We start from the raw sequence: 20482 nt of genomic DNA, 5'->3' as shown, positions 1-20482 counted from the left end.
CGGTCTGGCCTGCTACTTCTGGGCAGTGGTGAGGCCGCCATTAGGGCGGCAGTGCCCAGTGGAAGGAAGCAGTTCACCACAGTGACCAGGTGCAGAGAGGGAAAGGGGCCCGGTGACTTTCCCACCAGGCCCACCTCCTAAACGCCCCCCAGATAGTGCCACAGGCTGGGGACCAAGCCTTCAGCGCGTCCTCTGGGACACACACAGAAAGCACAGTTTGATCCCCAGGGAACTGCCCAGAGCTCCTAGCAGGATCCACAGTGGCCTGGGGCCCTTTGTTTGCCCACCTGCGGTACAGCACTCACTCACCATGCATGACGCACTGGGTTTGAGCCTCAGCACCACATAAAGTAGAATAAAGACACTGTGTTCACCTATAACTGAAAGGTAAATATTACAAAAAAGATCTTTAAAAATTTGGGTGTACAGAGTATGACTCTATTTTATAGGAAACTCTAGAACATTCAAGCTAATCTGTATTGATTTCTGGGGGAGGGAGGGATTGCGAAGTCCGTAAGGAAACTTTCGGGAGTGGACATATCTGCTCATTGGCTGGACGGTCGTGTTGGATCCACAGGTGTGCACGTACTGCAGAACCTATCAAATCACAAGCCTTAAGTAAGCACAGGTTATTGCAAGTGTGTTATGCCTCAATACACTGTTTTTTTTGTTTTTTTTTTTTTAAGAGAGAGTGAGAGAGAGACAGGGAGAGAGAATTTTAATATTTATTTTTTAGTTCTCAACATCTTTGTTTGTATGTGGTGCTGAGGATCGAACCCGGGCCGCACGCATGCCAGGCGAGCGCGCTACCGCTTGAGCCACATCCCCAGCCCCTCAGTACACTGTTTTTTAAAGCCAGCTTTGTTACTGATCCAAGTGCAGCTTAGTATCTGCCAGGGAATCTCACCACCACCCCCGGCACTGCCAGCCTTCGCCAGCAGGGGGCAGACGGCCGTCAATGGCAGCGCGGCCTCTGGCTGGGGCCCCAGCTCCTCCAGCCTGCCCCCCCCCCCAGGGGTGGGAGAAGCAGGGGTCCTGCACAGCAGCCAGGGCTTTCTTGCTCTCTTTCTCTGCAGAAGGTCAGACAGTGAATATTTTAAGAGTTTGCAGACTGCTCTGCCATGACTTCTTGCCTTGTCTGTAGCACAGAGCAGCCAAAGGTTCAGGTAAGCAAATGCCGGGTGGACGTGTTCCAGTGAGGGTCTCCAGACACAACCCAGCTTCATACAGTTTGTGTGATACAAAGGATTATTTTCCCCAACTGTTTGAAAACACAAAAACCATGCCCTTGGGCTCCCAGGATGTGCAACAAGCTGCCGCCCACAGTTGCTGGACGTCCTGTCCAGGGAAGCCTGGAGCCTGAAGAAAATATATTTCCCTAAAAATAAGGCTTACAGAAGACAGGCCCCTTTATTTAATTAGCAAGACATTTAATAGTGTTACATTAGAAGGAATATCTTGTCGATACACTGGGGAGATAATGCATTTTAAAAAACAGAGTCAAGACTTAAAACCGTCCACCACAGCTTGGTCACATAGGAAAGAGGGCTCTCGCCCTGCCCTCCTGCCAGGGAGGCGTGTCTGTCCCCATGTGCAGTGATAACTTGTCTGACCTCACTGTGTGCTTTTAAGCAGGTTCTGTTAACATGCTTAGCCTCTTCGTGCTGTGGGAGTGAATCCTCTCCTGTGGTCCTGGGGTGAGGATTTTCTCCCTTGGTTTTGCAGTGCTGGGGATTGAGGCCACGGTCCTGTGCGTGCGAGTCGAGCTGCACCCCCAGCCCTTCTCTTTATTAAATCGAATGCAGCGACTCATGAGCGTGTCACCCTGTGAGCCCTGCAGCCACTCTCTCCCCTCTTGCCCACAGTTCCTATGGTGCTCTGCCTCCTGGGGACCCTCGTGATGAGCAGCAGGAGACGGCGTGCAGGGAGGGGGTCGTCCCACCTGGTGCTGTCTCCTCTATGAGGGATGACAGGGACCCGCTTTCTGGTCACTTCGGTGATGTTTACTTTGGTTTCCAAGTATCTTTCCAAGATTCCAAGAATCTTTTGGGTTCAAGATTCTTCTGTGGTGGAAGGGTCCCAGAGGCCAGGCTGAGATGGCCAGGACAGAAGGGGGTGGAAGGGTCCCAGAGGCCGGGCTGAGATGGCCAGGACAGAAGGGGGTGGAAGGGTCCCAGAGGCCGGTCTGAGATGGCCAGGACAGAAGGGGGTGGAAGGGTCCCAGAGGCCGGGCTGAGATGGCCAGGACAGAAGGGGGTGGAAGCAGCAATACAAGCTCCAGGGAGCAGTGGCCCAGCAAAGCTCCCGCAGGAGGGCTGGGTGGGCCAGCTGTCCCTTGGCTGTTGTCCTTGGACAAGCCCTTGATAGGACAAGGGCTTCCCATCAGTCCTAGGAGGACTTTCAGGAGGCCCAAAAGGTCCCCAGAATTTGCCCTGCAAGGCAGGACTTCTCAGTGTAGTGGAAGGTGGGCCTTGGTGTTCAGTTCCTGACCCACCACTTAATCGACTGTGGCTTTGGGCAAGACCCAGAAATGAACTTCCTGGCCTTCAAAGGGCTATCTGAACACGAGAACAGCACTGTCTCCTTCTAGGTTGGCAGCAGGGGTCCACTGAGTACATGGACATGTGTGTCATGACACAGCAAAGGCCCCTCCCTCTGCCTGACCACACTCTGTGACATCGCACTTGGACTGATGTCTCCTATGCCAGTAATTTCCAATTATGCATAAGATTAACTTAACCTGGTCACTGGGTAGGGCAGATCTAAGTTTATGATGCTGAATACTGGTCTAAAAAGCATCACATTTTCCTTATAATACTACAGATGGTATTGAACCTGCTAGTTATACAGAAAATATGAACATAAGAAATCACCACACTAAAAAATTACTGTAAAGATAAAATTACACTTCTGTACATTTTAGTTCTATTCTGCATGAAGTGTAACATAGGAGTCCCCTCTCACCCACGGTTTCACTTTCTGAGGTCAAAAGCAATCTGGAAATATTGAATAAAAAAAATTCGGAAATAAGCAATTCACACTTTTGAGTAGCATGGTGAAATGGCATGCTGCTGCACTCCATCCAGCCTGGAAGTGAACCGCCCTGTGTCCACTGGGTCCATGCAGTATATGCTACCTGCCCATTAGTCACTGGGTAGCAGCCAACGCCAGTTGTCACAGCATCTCATTATGTATGTTAAGGTAACCCCTAGTTTAACTTAACAATGGCCCCAAGGCACAAGAATAGTGAGGCTGGCAATTTGTACATGCTAATAGAACCCACAAAATGCTTCCTTCAAGTAAAAAGTGAAAGTTCTTGACTTAGAAGGAAAAAAAAAAAAAAGCCCCATGCTGAGGCCACTGAGTGCTATGTCCAGGACAACCACGTCCCTGAAGCTGTGAAGAGGGCAGAGAGCTTGTGTGGTTTTGCCATCACACCTCGACCTTCAGAAGCCATGACCACCAAGTGTCAGTGCTCCATGAGGTGGAAAGGGTTAGATGGCGTGTGCGGCCACGGGAGGACTGGACACCGCGCACTCCTGCCTGAGGGTTTGAGAGGCCCTGCTTCTCCTCGGGGTGGACAGAGGCATCCCCACCTGCCGCAGGCCAGAGCCTGAGCCACAGGGTAGTGCTGGCTGTCACACTGTGCCACACCCTGTGCCTCCCCCCACTCCACAGACCTGCCAACGCCCCCGCCAGCCCCAGCCCAGGACCACAGGTGCTAGGGGACCTCGAGGCAACAGCCAACTCTAGGTCACGCTCTGGGTGCTGCTCTGTGGGAGGAAATGGCTGCTTAGATAAGATCGATTGGGTCCAAAAACTATTTAACAAGTATCACTTTTAAGCATATGAAGTGGATATAGGTCCGGTTATTATGGAAAGTGCCTCAGGGGCCCAGATCCTCAGCACCCTGCCACCTGCATTAAGACTGACCAGATTTCAGGACCTTGGCTCACGGGTCACGGAGCGGTTACCGCCATCTGGGGCAGTCCAAATGCCCGGCCGGCGGTGAGACTCAATGTTCAGTGAATTGGTGATTCCACTGTGGTGGGTGGCTATGGACAGGTGAGAGAGGCTCAGCGTCGGCTCTCTCTTAGAGAAGGAAGAGACGATGTTAAATGCTACCTTGGATGTTCGGCCTCCCCTTTCCCTTTCCTCAGCTCCTGAGCTTCTGCCAGCCACAGAACGCTCTCTAAGGTTCTACAGACACACACAGGTGTGAAGCTTCACCTGGACATGAGCATCAGCACAGGGCCAGCTTTGGAAACACACAACTCTCACCCGCGCGAAGCCTGGGAATTCACCCGGCCTTCAGGCCCGCTAACGAGCCTCCCGGTCCGAAGAGCAAGGTTCCATTTTCAACCCCAAGAAACCCGGCCTCTTCCTACAGAAGCCCACCAGGCCCCTGGGAGAGGCGTCAGTGTGCAGGGCAAGTGGGCTTCCTGTTCCAGGCCACAGTGGTCCTGCACACAGGGTCCCACGGGGTCCTCCATCTCCGGCTGCTGCACTATCTGTCCTTGGAGCAGTAGCTGAAGGAAGCCCCGTTCCTGGACGCCTGGGGATGCCCTCTCTCCATCCCTTCCCGGCTGAAGACGGTGTCCTGCTCACTGTCAAACTCGGACTCGGACACCATCAGGCTGGAGTTGTGCTCCGTGCTCCGGTGCTTGATGCCTAGGGAGAAGCAGCAGAGGCTCAGGGAGCAGCACCCCTCCTAGGAGGAGCCCTGTTCTTCACATTCAGCTCCACTATTCTGGGTGCAGGTCACAGGAGGAGCATAGATGTGTCCCCTGAACCTGCAGCCAAGCAAGTGGCTTGGGGTTCCTAGTGCTCAGCAATAGGGACCTTGCTATCACACCTGAATTTGAGCCCCAGCTTTGGCAACTCCCAGCTGTGTGACCCTGGGCAAGGTACCCAGGCTCTCTGGGCTTCCATTCTCCTCATCTATCAATTGGGTTTATGGTGAGGATCAAGTGAGATAGTGCTGTGAATGTCTAGGCCCAGCATTCCCATTCCGCAGAGTGAGCACTCAATGAGAGCCGTCACGACTACTGTATAAGTTCAACAGATTTGAGTTCTTGGGGTTAACATAGGGGCAGAACAGGAAGGAGAGTGATCCCTGCTCTCAGAGAACGAACAGACATAGACAGGTGAGCAGACAGCGCGACAGGCGAGAAATAAACACCGACCTGAATCTAGAGGAGTGGCCCCCACCCCACCCCCGACTGCTCCGGGGCCTTCCATGTAGCCTGGGAGCTGGGCAAGAGGAGGATCTGGCTGGGGAGACAGAGCAGGGGCACGGACTACGGGCAGCACCCAGGACCAGACCGCGGCCAACGATTCACACAGGAAATAGCGAGTGGGAGCCGGGGCCTCCCAGAGAAGCACCGAGTCAGGGCAGGACGTGGAGTCGATGCTTCACCCCACAGCAGAGGCAGTCAGTGGCAAAGACACAGGCTGCGGGACAGAGGAAGAGGCCCCGGGAGACTGCAGACCGGGCTGCTGTGATCTCCACGCTACGTCCCCTCGAAACGCTCTACCCCCAAGGAGAAGGCCCTGAGAGGCAGTGCCTTGGGACGTGACAGATGGGGTCACAGTCACAATCAAGGAGGCACTGGAGAGCTCCCCTGGCACCCCCCACCCCCCCCCACACACACACACGGTGCAAGGCTATGGGGAGAGGGTGCCTTCCGGAGGAGCTGGCCCTCACCGGCACCGAAGGTGCTGCCCACGTGCAGGAGGAACTGTGGTCTAGGGACATGTGGATGGATGAGAACTACGGGTCAGGTGCGCGGCAAGCACCCAGCACGGTTCAGCCCTTGTCATTACACAGTTCAGAGGTGAGACCGTGAGGATCCCAACGAGGGTGGAGGAGACAGCGGTGCGGAGACAGCAGGAGACTGGCAGCTGGGGCTGGGGACCAGGTGAGCTCCAATGACTGAGTCCTGCACCTGGGTAAGAAGGGCCCCAGGAGGACAGAGACATCAGGGGGTGGGCGTGTTCCAAGTGGGACGGGGTGACCTAATGCAGCCAGAGGACCCTGAGCTCTTAGGTGTAGTCACTTTGGAGCACCTCCAACGTCAACTATGTAATGTAAACAGTGGGCACTCAATGAATGCACACTACTCTGTACTTGCAGTGAAGCTCCTGCTGCCAAAGCCTCTGACTACACTCGGTGTACCAGGCAGTCCTGGCCTCTGTCCTAAGGCTTCCTCAGGCGCCCACAGGACTCCCAGCACCGCAGGGTCTGACCTGCCCTCAGGCTGAGCTCCTGTAAAGGTAGGTGAAGGTTCACTTCCCTCCCTCCCCAGGGAACCCGGGGACTGTGCAGGGGGCAGGCACTCAGCACCGAGAGTGGGCAGCGTTTTGCACTTCTTGACCTTGAAAGTGAGTATGTCCCTGTGTGAGCAAGAATTTAGCTGCAAAGCCAGCGTCATGGCAGATCCACAGACGCCCGGCTGAGCAGCCGCAGAGGCCAGAGAGGACACATGCAGCAGGCCGCAGTGAATACTGAGCTCCCAAAGCCAACTGAGGCGGGCAGGAGAGGCCCACGCGCAGGGCGCCCTGAGTGGAGCTAGTGCAGCTGCCGGAGAGTGCAGGCTAGTGAGGTCTAAATGTCCTTTTGCTGCATTTCTGGTCTGGCAGGCCGACAGTGATGAGCGTTCACACAGGAGCTGGGGACACTGTGTCGTGCGCCCTGCCACCCTGCCACCACAGGGAACAGAGCCAGGCACTGGGTGCCAAGGAGCCTTGCCCTGGGGTCACTGGGCAGAGCTAACTGATGACAGACACTTCACATCCCTCACCATCGAGGCCTAAGGCTCTCTGCCAAGACGGCACTACTCTAAGACCACAGTGCTCCCGTTGGCAGGGCCCCAGGACCGAGGCGCTGGCTGTCATCGCAGGCTGCGCCCCACTCTTCCTCCCTAACTGAGCGCGGACTCGGCTTACTCCTCCCCTAAGCCCAGTGTCCCTCCCTGGCAAACACCGTGGCGAGGCGGCTTCTTACTGTATTTGGGCCTCAGCTCCATTCTCTCCTGTTCGTCCATGTTGTCCAGGATGGTGTACTTCGTTTTCTTCCTGATTTTAGTCCTTTTTTGTCTGAAAGGAACAATGAAAAGCTCAACTCAGATGGGTCACTGGGACCCAGGGTTTGGGACACTGAGGAGAAGACACTGAGGAGGTGTTTGGCCTCTGGTGTGTAGGAGTTGACACTTCAGCTCCTCACTGTGAGACCCAGGTGGGGCCGGAGCCCAGCAGGGGGCTCGCAGAAGCCCCCTGCAGAGAGCAGCAGGAGAATGGGCCAGGAGTGGGAGAGCCACGCCCCTGGGCCTCTAGCCCAGGGCTCTGAGGGACGGAGCCCCGAGAGCAGCCCCCAGAACCATGTGTGCAGGGAGCTTTTCCTTACTGAGGAAAGAAGCCTGGTAAGCAAGCTTCCCCCAAAGCCTTAGCACCCCGGAATGTCAAAGATGCAGGAATCAAACTGGCAATCAGAGAAGGAAAAACAGCAGAAATTATACTACAGGACGTTCCCAAGTTCAGTTGTTGCTTTAGCAACGAGTCAGACATCCACTCTGTATCACAGCACGTGACAACCAGGCTGGCCCTGTGTACCTCATCCCATGCTGCAGAAGACAGTTTGAAAACACGTCAAAACCATGCTAAGGTAGGTAAAGAACAAAGAGTGATTCCAATTTTCTGATCTCGAAGTGAATAAGAGATGGGCCTCTCACCCTCAGGCTAGAACCTCCTAGCTCTGGCTTTGAGAACTCTCCTAGACTTCGGTGCCTCCATGTTCTGACCTGTAAAATGGGGGCAAGGATGGTCCCTTTCTTCTCTGGTTGCTGGGAGCACTACACAAGATGACACGAGATGACACGAGACAGGCCTTAGCCATGTCACCACCCTCCCCGTCTGCTTGGTATGCAGGACCCAAAGCTGCGGGCCACAAGCAGCAGGGGACCCCATCCCAGGTGGCACCAGGAAAACCTGATGGACCTAAGCCTCTCCCTGGGGCCTGTGCTTGGCTCTCCTTCACCATCCTACCATGGGACCATGAGCACAAGTAAAACTTGAGGGGCTGGGGATGTGGCTCAAGCGGTAGCGCGCTCGCCTGGCTTGCGTGCGGCCCGAGTTCCATCCTCAGCACCACATACAAAGATGTTGTGTCCACAGAAAACTAAAGAATAGATATTGAAATTCTCTCTCACTCTCTCTTTAAAAAAAAAAAAAAACTTGAGTAGAAGTGACTTCTGAAAAGAAACTGTTAGTTTTAGTACACCTACATTTTTTTTTTGGTACTAAGGATTGAAATCAGGGGTTCTCAACCACTGAGTCACATCCGCAGCACTATTTTGAATTTTATTTAGAGAGAGAGTTTCACTGAGTTGCTTAGAGCCTCGCTAGGTTGATGAGACTGACTTTGAACCTGTGATCCTCCTGTCTCAGCCTCTCCAACCACTGGGATCACAGGCGTGCGCCCACCTTAGCTCACCTACTCTTTATTACATCTTTGGAGCACATTTTTAGAGACTCATAGAAAAATGGACACTGGCTGGCTCCTAAGGACTAGATAACCACTTCCCCCTAGTCTCACAGAGGGCCGAGTGCGGGGTTCAGGGAGGTTCAGACAACAAGGCAGCCAAGGGGCTTCTGGGCACCCCATGGAGAGAAAAAAGAAAAACCAACACAGGTTCTCTTTGGTGATATTAGACTAAAAGAGATTCGGGCCCAACTTGGTGGTGCACACCTATAATCCCAGCAACTTGGGAGGCTGAGGCAGGAGGATAGAAAGTTCATGGTCATCAGCAACTTAGCAAGGCCCTCCCTCAAGATAAAAAATAAAGAGGGTGGGGATGTGGCTCAGCGGTAAAGCGCCCTGGGTTCAATCTCTAATACCTAAAAATAAAAGGGATTCATACAGATCAGGATGTTGTTTCATGCAATAAAAACTGAAGTCTTCTTCTAGAAGTCTGTACCAGTATTCTTGTAGAACTCTTTTCTCCACTGAGACCTCTAAGGCCACCAAGGTTCTGCTCTGGGGAAGTGACATGAGCTAGCGAGGATAATACTGGATTTGATGGAGAACTTGGACCCTCCTGGAAAGTGAGAGCCTTCAGAAGGAGAAGCAGCCTCCAGTATTAGTCCACTTCTGCAGGCTCCTGCACCGTGGGCCAGATGTGCATCGAATTCTTGGACTAGCTTGTCTTCATAAAAGTGACCATCAGACAGGTCAGCAACTTAAGAAACCCCAGCAAGGCACACCACGGCAAGACACGGTGCCCAGGGAGGCACCTTGGTTGGAGTGGACAGGCGCACCAGCACGTACCTGTGACAGCAGCAGATGCACAGCCACGTCACGCCTCCTGCCAGCACTAGGAGAGCGCAAGCCAGCCCCGTCACATAGAATATGCTCCACTCTGGAAAACGAGAGAGCCAGGGTGGGCGCTGTGGGCTGTTTGCACACAGCACCGCGGGGGATTCGCAGTGATTTCTGAGGCAGCGCAGAGCAACAAGGCAGAACGTCAGTAATCAACACCTAGGACGGCCCTGTTCCACCCATTGGTCCAGGGACTCATGGAGCACGTACTTCATGCTGACTAGAGAACCAAGTAACCTAAAATAACCAAATCAACCCATTAAGTAGCATAATGTCCCTTCCACACACACTGTGGCCCATCAGCCGAGTCCCTCCAGAACCCCAAGATCACGACCCTCCCCCAAAATGGTCCTGGCGTGGTGTTAATGAAGCCAAGTGCCCGTGGATGAAGACACCTTTCAGCCCCGTCTTCCCTCCTCCTGTGCCCTCGCTCGTCAAGGGCTCTGCCGAGCAGTTGAGGACCAGAGGAGCCACGGGAGCCAAAGCCGAGCTGGGTTAAAGCTCTTGGGGTGAAGGTCACACGCTCTCCCTGGAATCCTGGCCCAGGTGGCGGCTCTGCATGCTTGAGCCATACGAGGCAGGATGTGATCTGGCAGTCAGCTCTGACCATTCTTTCTGCCAATCATTCCCATCAAAACCACAAATCTACTCCTAGAGGACGACCAGTGATCGGATACGGTTTTCTCCCCAGAGTAGATGGAGGGGCCCAGCCCGGCCTGCTGAGGCCCTGGCTCCCACTGTTGGTGCCTGTCTGGAGGACAGCCCGGAGGAGTGGGCTGGGTCTCCACACTGGTCCAATTCAGGCAGGTCCCCCTGAGCTGGAGCCAAGGGAGGTGCAATCTGGAAACGTGGCCTGTGGCCACAGCAGCCCCTTCTCAGAGCTGCCGGCCAGGGTTGGCAAGCAGGCTCTGCCGCAGAGCACTCCTCCCGGGGAGGTTCTATGCATAAGCCAGAAGGCAGTCCTGGGGAGGACTCTGGGATAGGACGATGGCCCTGCAGCTCCTTGCCACGGCCACCTGGACGCCAGGACTCACCACAGTTGCTCTCCCCATCGCGGACATAGCGCTGGATCAGGTTCTCCATCCACAGCTGGGAGCAGACGCAGCGCTTGGTGATGGGGTCGCAGCGGCCGTGGCCAGAACACTCCAGAAGGCAGCCTGCAAGGGGCAGGGAGCTGAGGGCCGCAGGGAAGGGCCTGGCTTCCCTGCTCCGCACCCAGCAGCAAGGCCCTGAGCACTTGTGTGGTGTTGGACCGAGGACCTGCGACCTCCTCATCAGGAAGCAAATGGCAGAGAAGCCACACCACACAGCAAACGCCTTCAAACCCAGCAAACACGTGCCACCTCTGGCCCAGGAAAGCGGATTCTGAGAATGCACCCAGTGAGACTGACTGGGAATGTGCACAGAGCTCTTGTGTGAATGTCACAGAGCTCCTTGGATACAATATCTGCATTGTAACATTACTGAAAATCAATCCTAAAGTCCGTGGATACAGGGCGGGTCACATGACTGCAGATCATGCCCAGGGAGGCACGCCACACAGCCACCAGCATCTCCCTAACGGGAAGCTTAAAGGAGTTAGTTGAGAAAATGATCATATATGAAGTTAAAAGCACAGTTAAAATAGACGACAGGGGCTGGGGGTGCGGCTCATGGTGCGGCTCGTGGTAGAGCGCTGCCTAGCATGAGTGAGGCCCAGGTTCAATCCCCAGGTCTCAAAAAAAGACAGACATCAAATCATCCTGATTGTATTACATGTTCACAGAGATGGAGCAACTGGAGAGAAATACCAGAATATTAATGAGTCATCTCTGAGTGGTGTGAATTCTAGGCTTCACCATCTGGAAGATTCTTTCCTCCTCGGTATCTTCTGGATAGTCCAGATTTCCCACAACTATAAATATTACTTTTGTAGCCAGAAAAAAAGAAGATTTTTTTACATCAAGTTACTCTACATTATAATGGAAAAAGTCAATAATATTTTATCGGAGAATTTGTTGGAAATAAATTTATTGGAATTAAATTTTGCTGCCCAAATGTTATCATGTCCCTTGTGACCCTCACAGAAATGACCACTTCAGCGTGATGTGCATTCATATTGCTCATGAGATGAAGACAGGACTGTGGACTGTGGACCAGTGGGTGTCCTGGAGGGTGGCCAGCAGGCACTGAGAGCAGGGTCCACGTGGGAGGCACATTGAAGCTGTGTCGCGGGCAGGCACAGTGGCACATGCCTGCATCCTGACACTTGGGAGACGGAGGCAAGGGGACAGTGTGAGCCCCGGAGTTTAAGACCAGCCTGGACAACACAGAGGACCCTGTCTCCAAAAAAAAAAAAAAAAAAACAGAGAGAGACCCTGTCTCCTTCTAAGACACGGCTGTGGGCAAATGTGTGCTGCAGGAAACACCCCTGAGAAGTAAGTGCAGAACAAGTCCCTGGGTGTCCCCATCCACTCCTCTCCCTGTGCCTGCAAGCCATATCGTATCTACCACCGGCAAGTCTGATTCTTTTAGAAGATTCCAGAACGCAACATACCTGCTGTGTCCACCCTCAAGACCTTGAAAAGCAAGAAGTCGGCCTTCTCCCGTGACAGCCGCCTGTGCAGGGCTCGGGCCACGTCGGCGGCTCTGAGGACCTGGGCGGGAGGCCCGCTCTGCACATAGAACACGAGCATGGTGCTGCAGAGGAGACACGGGAGCACAGCCACACGTATGTGTCAGGCAGGGCCACGGGGCACGGCCAGCCTGGCCACCGGCCTGTGCTGTCGGGAGCTAGGCGGAGAGGCAGGCTCGCCTGTGGCCAGGAATTGCTTCTCTTCATAAATAAAGGCCCTTAGGTCTCCAAGTACAGCTGAGAGAGGCCTCACAGGGGAGCCCGATGCACAGGTGCAAGCAGACACAGCACACGCGAGGAGACCGCCTTCTCCCCTCCTTTGTTTCTGGTGCTGGATTGAACCCTGGCCCTTGCACATGCGAAGCACATGCTCTACCCCTAAGCTAAACCCCATCCCTCTAAAGCACAACTGCAATGGCTTCCAGTACATTCACGGACTGGCACCACCATCACCGCCGTCTAACCCAGAACAGGCTCTTCACCCTAAGAAGGTAACCCAGACCATTAGCATATTTCCCCTCTCCTCCTCCCCCACTCTGAAAACCACTGGTCCGCCTTTCTCTTTATAAGGGATTTGAGTACTCTGGACACTTGGTGTAAATGGACTCACACGATGCAGTGATCCTCTGCGTCTGGCTGTTTACTTAGCACAGTGTTTTCAAAGTTCGCCGCCTTGCAGCATCTGCTGTGCGGCTCGATCGATCGCTGTTTTATCCACTCCTCAGCTGGTGAACGTTCAGGTTTCTCCACTTTTTCTCTACTGTGACTAGGTGCTGTGCATATTCATACACAGGTTTTTGTCTCTCCTGGGTGTACACCTGTGAGTGGAGTCATCGGGTCGATGGCAGCTCTGATTGGCCTCCTTAGGAACACCAGACCTTCCACAGGGCTGTGCCATGCAGATGTTCCAGGGTACCCAAGTCCTTGCCAGCACCTGCCCTGCCCTGGTCGGCCAATGGGTGCTGAGTGGTGTCAAGGTGGGGTTTTAATTTGCATTTCCTTAGTGGCTCATGATGAAGAGCATCTTTTCACATGCTAATGGGCCACTTGCACATCTTTAGAGAAATAACTATTCAGATCTGTTAGTTTTCCAGGAATGTTGTTAAAAAAAAAATACAACAAATTTGTCTGTGTTTCTTGTCCCCTCTGTCCTGTGGCGTTCCCTGTGTACCCGTGTCTCCACTCTTCTCACGAGGACACCAGGCACATGGATTGAGAGCCACCTATCCTAATACTACCTAATCTTAAATTAACTACATACTTCTGCAACAACTCAGTTTCCCACTGAGTTGGTACCAGGGTCAGCACTTGGCTAAACCGTGTTGGGGACACAGTTCTACCACAAGTGTTTCTTTTGCGGGCACTGGGCTTCCAGTGAGTGGGCTCTCTCATCCAGCGAGGAGGTCCACGGAACATGGTAGAGGAGAGTGTGGCTGTGGAGTCGCTAATCAAGACCTTGGGAGACCAAGCAGGAAGCAGGTCTGATTTTATTGCACAGTTACCATGTACATAGACTCAGGCAGCAGCCAAGCAGATTACAGGCAGTCACCAGTGCAATGTCTGCTAACTATCCCTGCAGCGGCCAATCGAGGAGTGGACCGTGGAGCAAGCTCAGGGACGGCCACACATGGCCTCACGCCCAGGGTGTGCCTACGGGGTAAGCGGCCTGCCGCTCACACTCTCTCTCTCTGTGCCTAGCACGAGGGCAGGGCCTGCCACTCAGACGCCCTTAATGTATGCCATGGATGAAGTACACCATGTACTTGTCCCCACATTCCAGCGCCTGCGGCTGTGGCTGGGCTTTGCGCTCTGTGCCCTCGCGTGGCCTGTCACAGGCTGGCCCTTGAGCATGGAAGCGGCCGTGATCCCCGGGCGGGGCACACTGGTCCTGGCCTATCTTCTCACCAGGGGCTGGGTTCAGTTTGGCAGTATTTTGTCACCAGTTTGTGCTTCTGCACTGGAAGGGCGGTCGGCCTACAGGTTTCTTTCCTTGTGGTGTCCTTTTCTGATTGAGGATTGGGGGAGAGCTGGCCTCACAGCACCATTGGGAAATGTTCCCCAGCTTCTATTTTGGGGGAATCTTGTGAAGTGCTATGTTAACCCTTTAAACATTTTGCAGGGTTCGCTGGGAAAGCCGTCTGGTCCTGGGACATTTGGGGACCTTTGTTACTCTTCAGTCTCCACCTGTTGCACGTGGGTCTACGTAGACTTGTCATTTCTTGTCAGTAAGTTTTTTTGCTGTTTATGTCCTTCTAGGGGTTTTCAGTTTCACAAGGTTCTCTGGTGGGCTGAGGAGCGTTCAGAGCATCTCTGTAAAGTCCTTTCCATTTCTGTAAGGTTGTCCCCTCCTTTATTCCGGCTTCAACAATTTGAGCCGTCTCTGGGTTTTTCTTGGTCAATCTTTATAAACTTTGTTGACTGGCCAAAGGAACAACTTTTGGTTTTGTTGATTTTCAGAAAAGTCTGTGACTCAGTATTTTTTGGTCTTTTTTAAGTAAGAGAAATGTATGCTGTGTTTTAGAAAGAGTTCTGTAAAAAGTAACTAGAGGGCTGGGCCTGGCACCCCATGCCTGTAATCCCAGCGACTTGGTGGGGGTGCAGGGGGGCTGTGGCAGGAGGATCTCAAGTTCAAAGCCAGCCTCATCCATTCAGCAAGGCCCTAAGCAACTTATAATGAGACCTTGTCTCAAAATTAAAAAATGTAAAAAGGCATGGGAGTGCTAGGGATGTGGCTTCGTGGTAAAGAGCCCCTGGGTTAAATTCCCAGTGCCAAACATCCATCCATACCTACATAGAGGACTGGGGAGGAGCTCGGGGTAGAGGCTGGCCTAGCCCGCAAGATCCTGGGCTCAATCCCCAGCACCGCAAAATCACCACAATGACAATAATAGTAGTAATAATCAGGATGTGTTTCACTGGGCACTTTTCTAAGTAAATACCAGTCCCAAGGAAAACTAGCCCAAGGGGACGAGCTGGTGGAATTACTGTGCATGGTGGGATTTTCCCCCATATTCCTCCTCTCCTCCCCTCCACCCAGTCGGATAAACATTTAAAAACAAATCCCAGTGAGCCCTGCTCCTCGGGGAACGCCTCCTGTAATCCCAGCTGCTGGGGAGGCTGAGACAGGAGATCTGGAGTTCACAGCCAGCCTCAGCAACAGGGAGGTGTTCAGCATCTCAGTGAGACCCTGTCTCTAAGTAAGACACAAAATAGGGCTGGGACGTGGCTCAGTGGCTGAGAGCCCCTGAGTTCAGTTCCCCGTACCAAAAAAGAAGACCAAAGCAAATCCCAGGGAAACACAAAAGGCAGGAGCTCAGCCTCACACACTCCAACCCTGGGAAGAGGGAAGCTGAGAAGCTGGGGCCGCAGGAGCCCAGAGGCGCGCACAGGGAAGAAGCCCGACAGCGCCGTCCTGGCCTCCGGGGTCCGCAGCTCAGCCAACACGAGGTACCTGAGATCCGAGTGCGCCTGGATCCGCTGGACCTTGATGTCCGAGTCCAGCACGTCCAGCAGCACGGCCAGCTGCCTCACCAGGGCGTCCTTCCGCTGCTCTGTCAGCTGCCCGACCCCCACCTGCAGGATCAGCTCCACCAGGCCGCCCCTCCTCGGGTCTGGAAGGAGAGACCCCAGGGCTTTCCACCTGGAGGCGGCAGGCACTGCCTGCGGGATCTCCACACCCGGCTCCTAGGACAGTTCTTCCAGACACCCAGAGGCCGCTATGGGGAGTACCTTTTCTCTTTTATCCCGGTTTGTTGTCTCTTTTTCTTCCCAGCATACCTGAGCCCCTCGCTGATCTGAGATGCCAGCATCCCCCATGTTTGCCCAGGACCAAAGAGAATCCACCCCCACCCCGTGCCCCGAGCATTGTCCACCCACAGTGGGGGTCAGTGTGGCCACCTTGTGAGCTCTCCCCCACCCGGGCATCCCAGCCCCGCGTCCCTGTGTCCACTACACATTAAGTCTTTGTCTCTTGGCAGGAAAACAAAAGTGAAAAGATGATCTCGCTGCCAGCTCTAGCTGTCCTTTACAAGTTATGGGGCTGGATGATCGAGTGGGGATCACAAGGGCAGCAAGTGGGCCGAGAGCTGACTCCAGCCACAGGAGGCCCCCCACCACGGCTGCATCTGTGAAGATCCCCAGGTGCTGACCAGCTGGACCGTGCCTGGGCAGCTCCTCAGTCTGTGAACACACCTGGCTGCACCTCCACAGTGGCGGTGTCCATGTCCGAGGCCCCCTGGCTGTCGCTGACTCTCAAGTGGAAAGTGTAGACCCCCTCCACCAGATTGGTGAGCTGCAGGGCCACACTGTGGTCAGAGCCATCGATGACATCCTGTGAAATAACAGGATGCACACGGCAGCTGTCAACCTCGGGTTTCTGATCCCAAGCCTGAGCACCCTCACCCACGAGACGAGATGGGTCAGGCTGGGGAGGGAGCATCCCTCGGCTCCCCTCCCCACACAGCTCCAGGGCACAAAGTCCAAGGCAGGATTTCCAGGAATTAGCAAATGAGTGATTCTGTCCAACAGAGGGAAAGACCCAAACCAGGGCGAGGACCCCAGGGGCTAGGCCTGGGTTTCACGGGTCTTATTTAACATATCTGCTTTATAACACTCTCATCTTGGGCTCCCTTCCGGCACAACACGGTCTCCTCAAACTGAAACCCTGGGAGAAAGGGAGGTCATTGTGGGCCTCCATGGTCCGAAGGATTAGAGCAGACTCTCCAGATTCCCAGCTCTGAACTTGCTGATGGGAAAGGATGCACAAGAAGGTAGGGACTCGGAGGAGAGGAAGAGAAGCCCAGGAGACCCACCACCAGCTGGGCAGAGGGCATTCCAGAGGGACTGGGGAAATGTGGAGCGCTCAGTCCCTCCCTGTGACCACGCCTTCAGTACTTCTCCCAGAGAAGGTTTGCAGTCCCTGGCAAGGGCAGGAAGGAAGATCCCCAACCCTAAGCCCAGGAGGCACAGCGGGCTGTGGGAAAGTGCCCCAGGAGCTGCACCCTGGACGGTTTTGTAGGCAGAGGGACGAGCTAGCTGACCTGAGCCAAGGCTCTCTCCACCTCTGCGCTCACTCTCCTCCCCTGCGGAGGGGATCAGCCATCCCGACTTGTGACATGTCTGATATGACATAAGGAAGAGGAAGAATCTACTTGGACCAAAACAGCAATGACAGGGAAGAGCAAAAAGATTCCCTCAAGAGACTCGGCTTCCAAGTGCTCCAGGCTCTGCTCTGCTACCCAGCCAGAGTGTGGTCAGGGAAGGGCGGAAAGGATTTCAGGATCTAACAGCAGCTCTGACCTCCAGGCCCTGGGACATGCAAACTTAGACCAAGCCCCTTACCGGGGAGATGAGACCATGATATGAACACTGCTACAGACTGACTGTGTCCCCCAAACCTCACATGTGGAAGCCCTAACCACCAGTGTGACCAAAGGCAGGACCCATAAGGAGGTAATCAAGGTGAAAGGAGGTCCTAGGGTGGGGCCCTGATTAGGTATGATCAGTGTCCTTCTGAGAAGAGACACAGGGCTTGTGCCTCCCCTCCTCGCTCCCTGCCATGTGAAGACACAGCGAGAAGGCAGTTGTGGACCAGCCAGCAAGAGGCCTGAGCAGAACCCGAACTGGCCGGCGCCTCAGTCTCACCTTCCCACCCTCCAGAGCAGCAGGAAGTGGAGTCCTGTTGGCCAAGCCACCGGGCCCCAGTGTGCTGCTGTAGCAGCCCGAGCAACTGGCACAGACACATCACAAACAGGCACTCAGCTGGCATTCAAGGTACTCACCCCCACAGCAGGACTCTGGCCATCCCGCACCCACAGATAGGACACAATGCCTTGGTCGTCGGTAGACCTTGAACCATCCAAAGTAATGGAATTATTGGGAAGGACGAGAACATGCCTGCCACCAGCCCGGGCTCTGGGAGGACTGTTACTTTCTATGTCAAGTACAGCAAAAAATAAGCAAAGACATCGATTTAAAATGCTGGTGATAGAAAGCAGGTCATAAAATACCCACAAGTGTTCCCTCTTGCAGAGATGCAGCTTTTAAAAACTTAAAAGACATTATTTTCTGCCCCAAATACCTGCAAGACAATATATAGACTTTCTTACAACTCTGTGCTTAGCTGTTTAAGATTGGGGTGAAAAGGGCAGGTGGCAGCCTGGACACTGATGACTTTTCTAATATATATAATAATGTGTTACTTCTCTTTTTAAAAGGAGAGAAACATTGATCTTACAATGTTCAGGGTCCAGAAAGTAAAAACATTTTGATTTAAAACACACTCTAGGGTTGGGTCAGTGGTAGAGGTCTTGCCCACTATGTGCAAGACACGGCCAAGAAATAAAAATAAAAACAAAGCAAATACACCCTGGGTCATCTTTTACTGGTCCACACTGTCTGACTGCAGAAATGTCTGGATTTTTTAATATTATCAAACTGGTAGAAAGTGATCAGCCCCTCCCTCCTCTGATGAGGTGTCAGATAGAAATGAGACAGCATAGAGCCATTTCTGATTTGACACTCCAGGAAAGAGGGCCGGGGCACCAGCAGGGACGGGTGCCACCAGAGGCACAGGGCTGGTCTGGAGAGGAGGCGGCTGCAGGGCGAACCCCGCTTGTTCAGAGGGCTCCAGAGTCTCCTCCCCACAGGCAGCAGCAGAAAACAGGGTCAGAAAGTGTGAGGACGGCCTTGGGCCTGAGCCTAAGCAACTCCATTTAAAAACTCCCACTTTGAAACCTGCGGTCTCACCAGGTGCCTACGGAGCCCTCCAGTATGGTCATGAGGCACAGCCCTGACATGAACGAGCCACTTCCCCCCACCCTGACAAGCTCAGCGCGAAGTCTCTGTCATGTTGTCCTTGCCCCAGTAAGGGGGAGAGGCAAGAGAATCAGGGTGAGGACCTCCAGACCAGATGCCTTAATACCAGGGCAAATGACATCACTGAGAAACCCGGTGGCAGAATTGAAAGGGTGGTCGGATGCCCCCAAATGTAGTCTAGGTGATGGAGCAAATGAGCAGACGTTCAGCCAGCCGACACTGATGCCCTCAGGCTGGAGAGCCTGGTGAGGACCTGGACTCACATCCCAGCTCTTCTCATCCGCCTGATCCTCTGCATTGTTCCCATCACTCTCAAACTCTACAGCAGCCTCCTGACTCTGGTGAGAAAAGGACTTCTCCCCATGACCGCCTCCTCAGCCAGCCGTCAGCTCCACCCCAGGAGAAGCCTGCCTCGGTTCCTGATCTGATGTCAGGAAAAAGTGAGTGTGCATCTGCTGGACTTGCGGCTTAAGGCTGGAGACTTTTGATCTGACACTTGAACTTGGCTTGCAGAGGGAATGTCTGTCATGAGCCTGTCATGATTAAGTGTGTTTGCAGTGCTTAGAATTAATTAGTCTAGAATTGTTTGCTGTAAATTGATTATGTCTATGCAGTGCCCAGCATTAAGGATTGTCCTTTTCTTGATTAAGAACCTTTAGAATGAAATTGTATTGAGTGATTTGAGTGAATAAAGCATCGAAAGGGCAGAAGTGTGTGGACATTCTTTATTTCTCCCCCCTCGACTGCATAAGTCACACCTTTTGCCCATCGTGACAGGAGGCCAAGGCTGGAGCCCGGGGATCCTTAATATTCCCTGGTCCCCAGGCTGGAGACTGCAGCAGAGACAACTGGTCCCATTTCCAGGCTTCCTACTTCCCTAAGTCCTGAGATGGGGCTCGGGGCAGAGTGCTTGCCCAGCACACACAGGTCCTGGCTTGATCCCCAGTACAAAAAAAAAGGATCTCATTTACCACACTCCATTAGGGGTGGGACATGGGGAGGGGAGCGAGGTTCACATTAAGGAGGCTCAATTCCAGGTGAGGGATGTGGCTCGGAGGTAGAGCACTCACCTAGTATGCAAAAGACCCCAGGGTCAATCCCCAGCAACACACACACACACCAAAAAAAAAAAAAAAGACACAAAAAAATTAATTCCACTGTGAAAAAGGGGGAAGGTGCTGAAGAATAGAAACAAACAGGCATAAACTGAGCCCAAAGGCCTGTAGAAAACAACACCGAGGTTCCAAGTAGGTCCATGGCAGGTCCAGCACTTCCCCTTGGTCTGTGCTCTTGAACTCCAGTTATATGCTCCCTGACCCCTGCCCAGACACATCATTGTCACCAACTCAAAATGTCCAAATCTGCATTTAAAACCTACTGCTGCTCTTCTGTGAATGCGATTTCCCTCACCACCCACCCACATGCCAAAGTCACGAATCTTGGTGCCATCACTGCCATCCCTCCCAGCATCATGCCACCTCTCTTACCCTCAGGTGCATTTCTAAGTCCTGAGAACACACGCTCCCAAGGTCTTCCCAACGTGTCCCTTTTCTCCCTAGTCTCACCTTCTTGGCCTCTAATAAGGTAATAAGGTTCCCGTCACCTCCTGCCCAGATGACTCCACATCCCCCACATCCTCCCGGCCTGCTCTTTTCCGTATATACACTTCACCACTG

The 20482-nt window shown here is 53.5% G+C and overlaps 1 protein-coding gene and 1 long non-coding RNA gene across 6 annotated transcripts in view; one reads left to right on the top strand and one right to left on the bottom strand.

Annotated features, from left to right (window-relative positions):
• Positions 1-1391: 1391 nt before the first annotated feature.
• The window catches only part of Kiaa0319 (KIAA0319 ortholog), a 65924-nt gene continuing 46833 nt past the window's right edge, over positions 1392-20482 (bottom strand). For all 5 annotated transcript variants that reach the window (XM_046452493.2, XM_058582013.1, XM_058582014.1 and 2 more), the window contains 8 exons: positions 17771-17922; positions 16182-16320; positions 15442-15601; positions 11913-12055; positions 10411-10533; positions 9326-9416; positions 7007-7098; positions 1392-4671 (listed from right to left, as the gene is read on the bottom strand). In XM_046452493.2, coding sequence (XP_046308449.2) covers positions 4508-4671; positions 7007-7098; positions 9326-9416; positions 10411-10533; positions 11913-12055; positions 15442-15601; positions 16182-16320; positions 17771-17922 — 1064 coding nt within the window. In that variant the 3' untranslated portion in view covers positions 1392-4507. The remainder of the gene's footprint in view (positions 4672-7006; positions 7099-9325; positions 9417-10410; positions 10534-11912; positions 12056-15441; positions 15602-16181; positions 16321-17770; positions 17923-20482) is intronic.
• LOC124097917 (uncharacterized) lies at positions 4665-19516 on the top strand. Its single transcript, XR_006853404.2, has 4 exons — positions 4665-5921; positions 6137-6276; positions 14110-14215; positions 15968-19516. It is a non-coding gene; the product is annotated as an uncharacterized LOC124097917 (long non-coding RNA).

Source organism: Marmota monax, unplaced genomic scaffold, assembly GCF_021218885.2.
Source record: "Marmota monax isolate L192 unplaced genomic scaffold, Marmota_monax_Labrador192_F-V1.1 WCK01_AAM20220418_F8-fsc00141, whole genome shotgun sequence".
In the NCBI taxonomy this organism is placed as follows: Eukaryota; Metazoa; Chordata; class Mammalia; order Rodentia; family Sciuridae; genus Marmota; species Marmota monax.
This window is presented reverse-complemented; position numbering and strand designations above follow the sequence as displayed.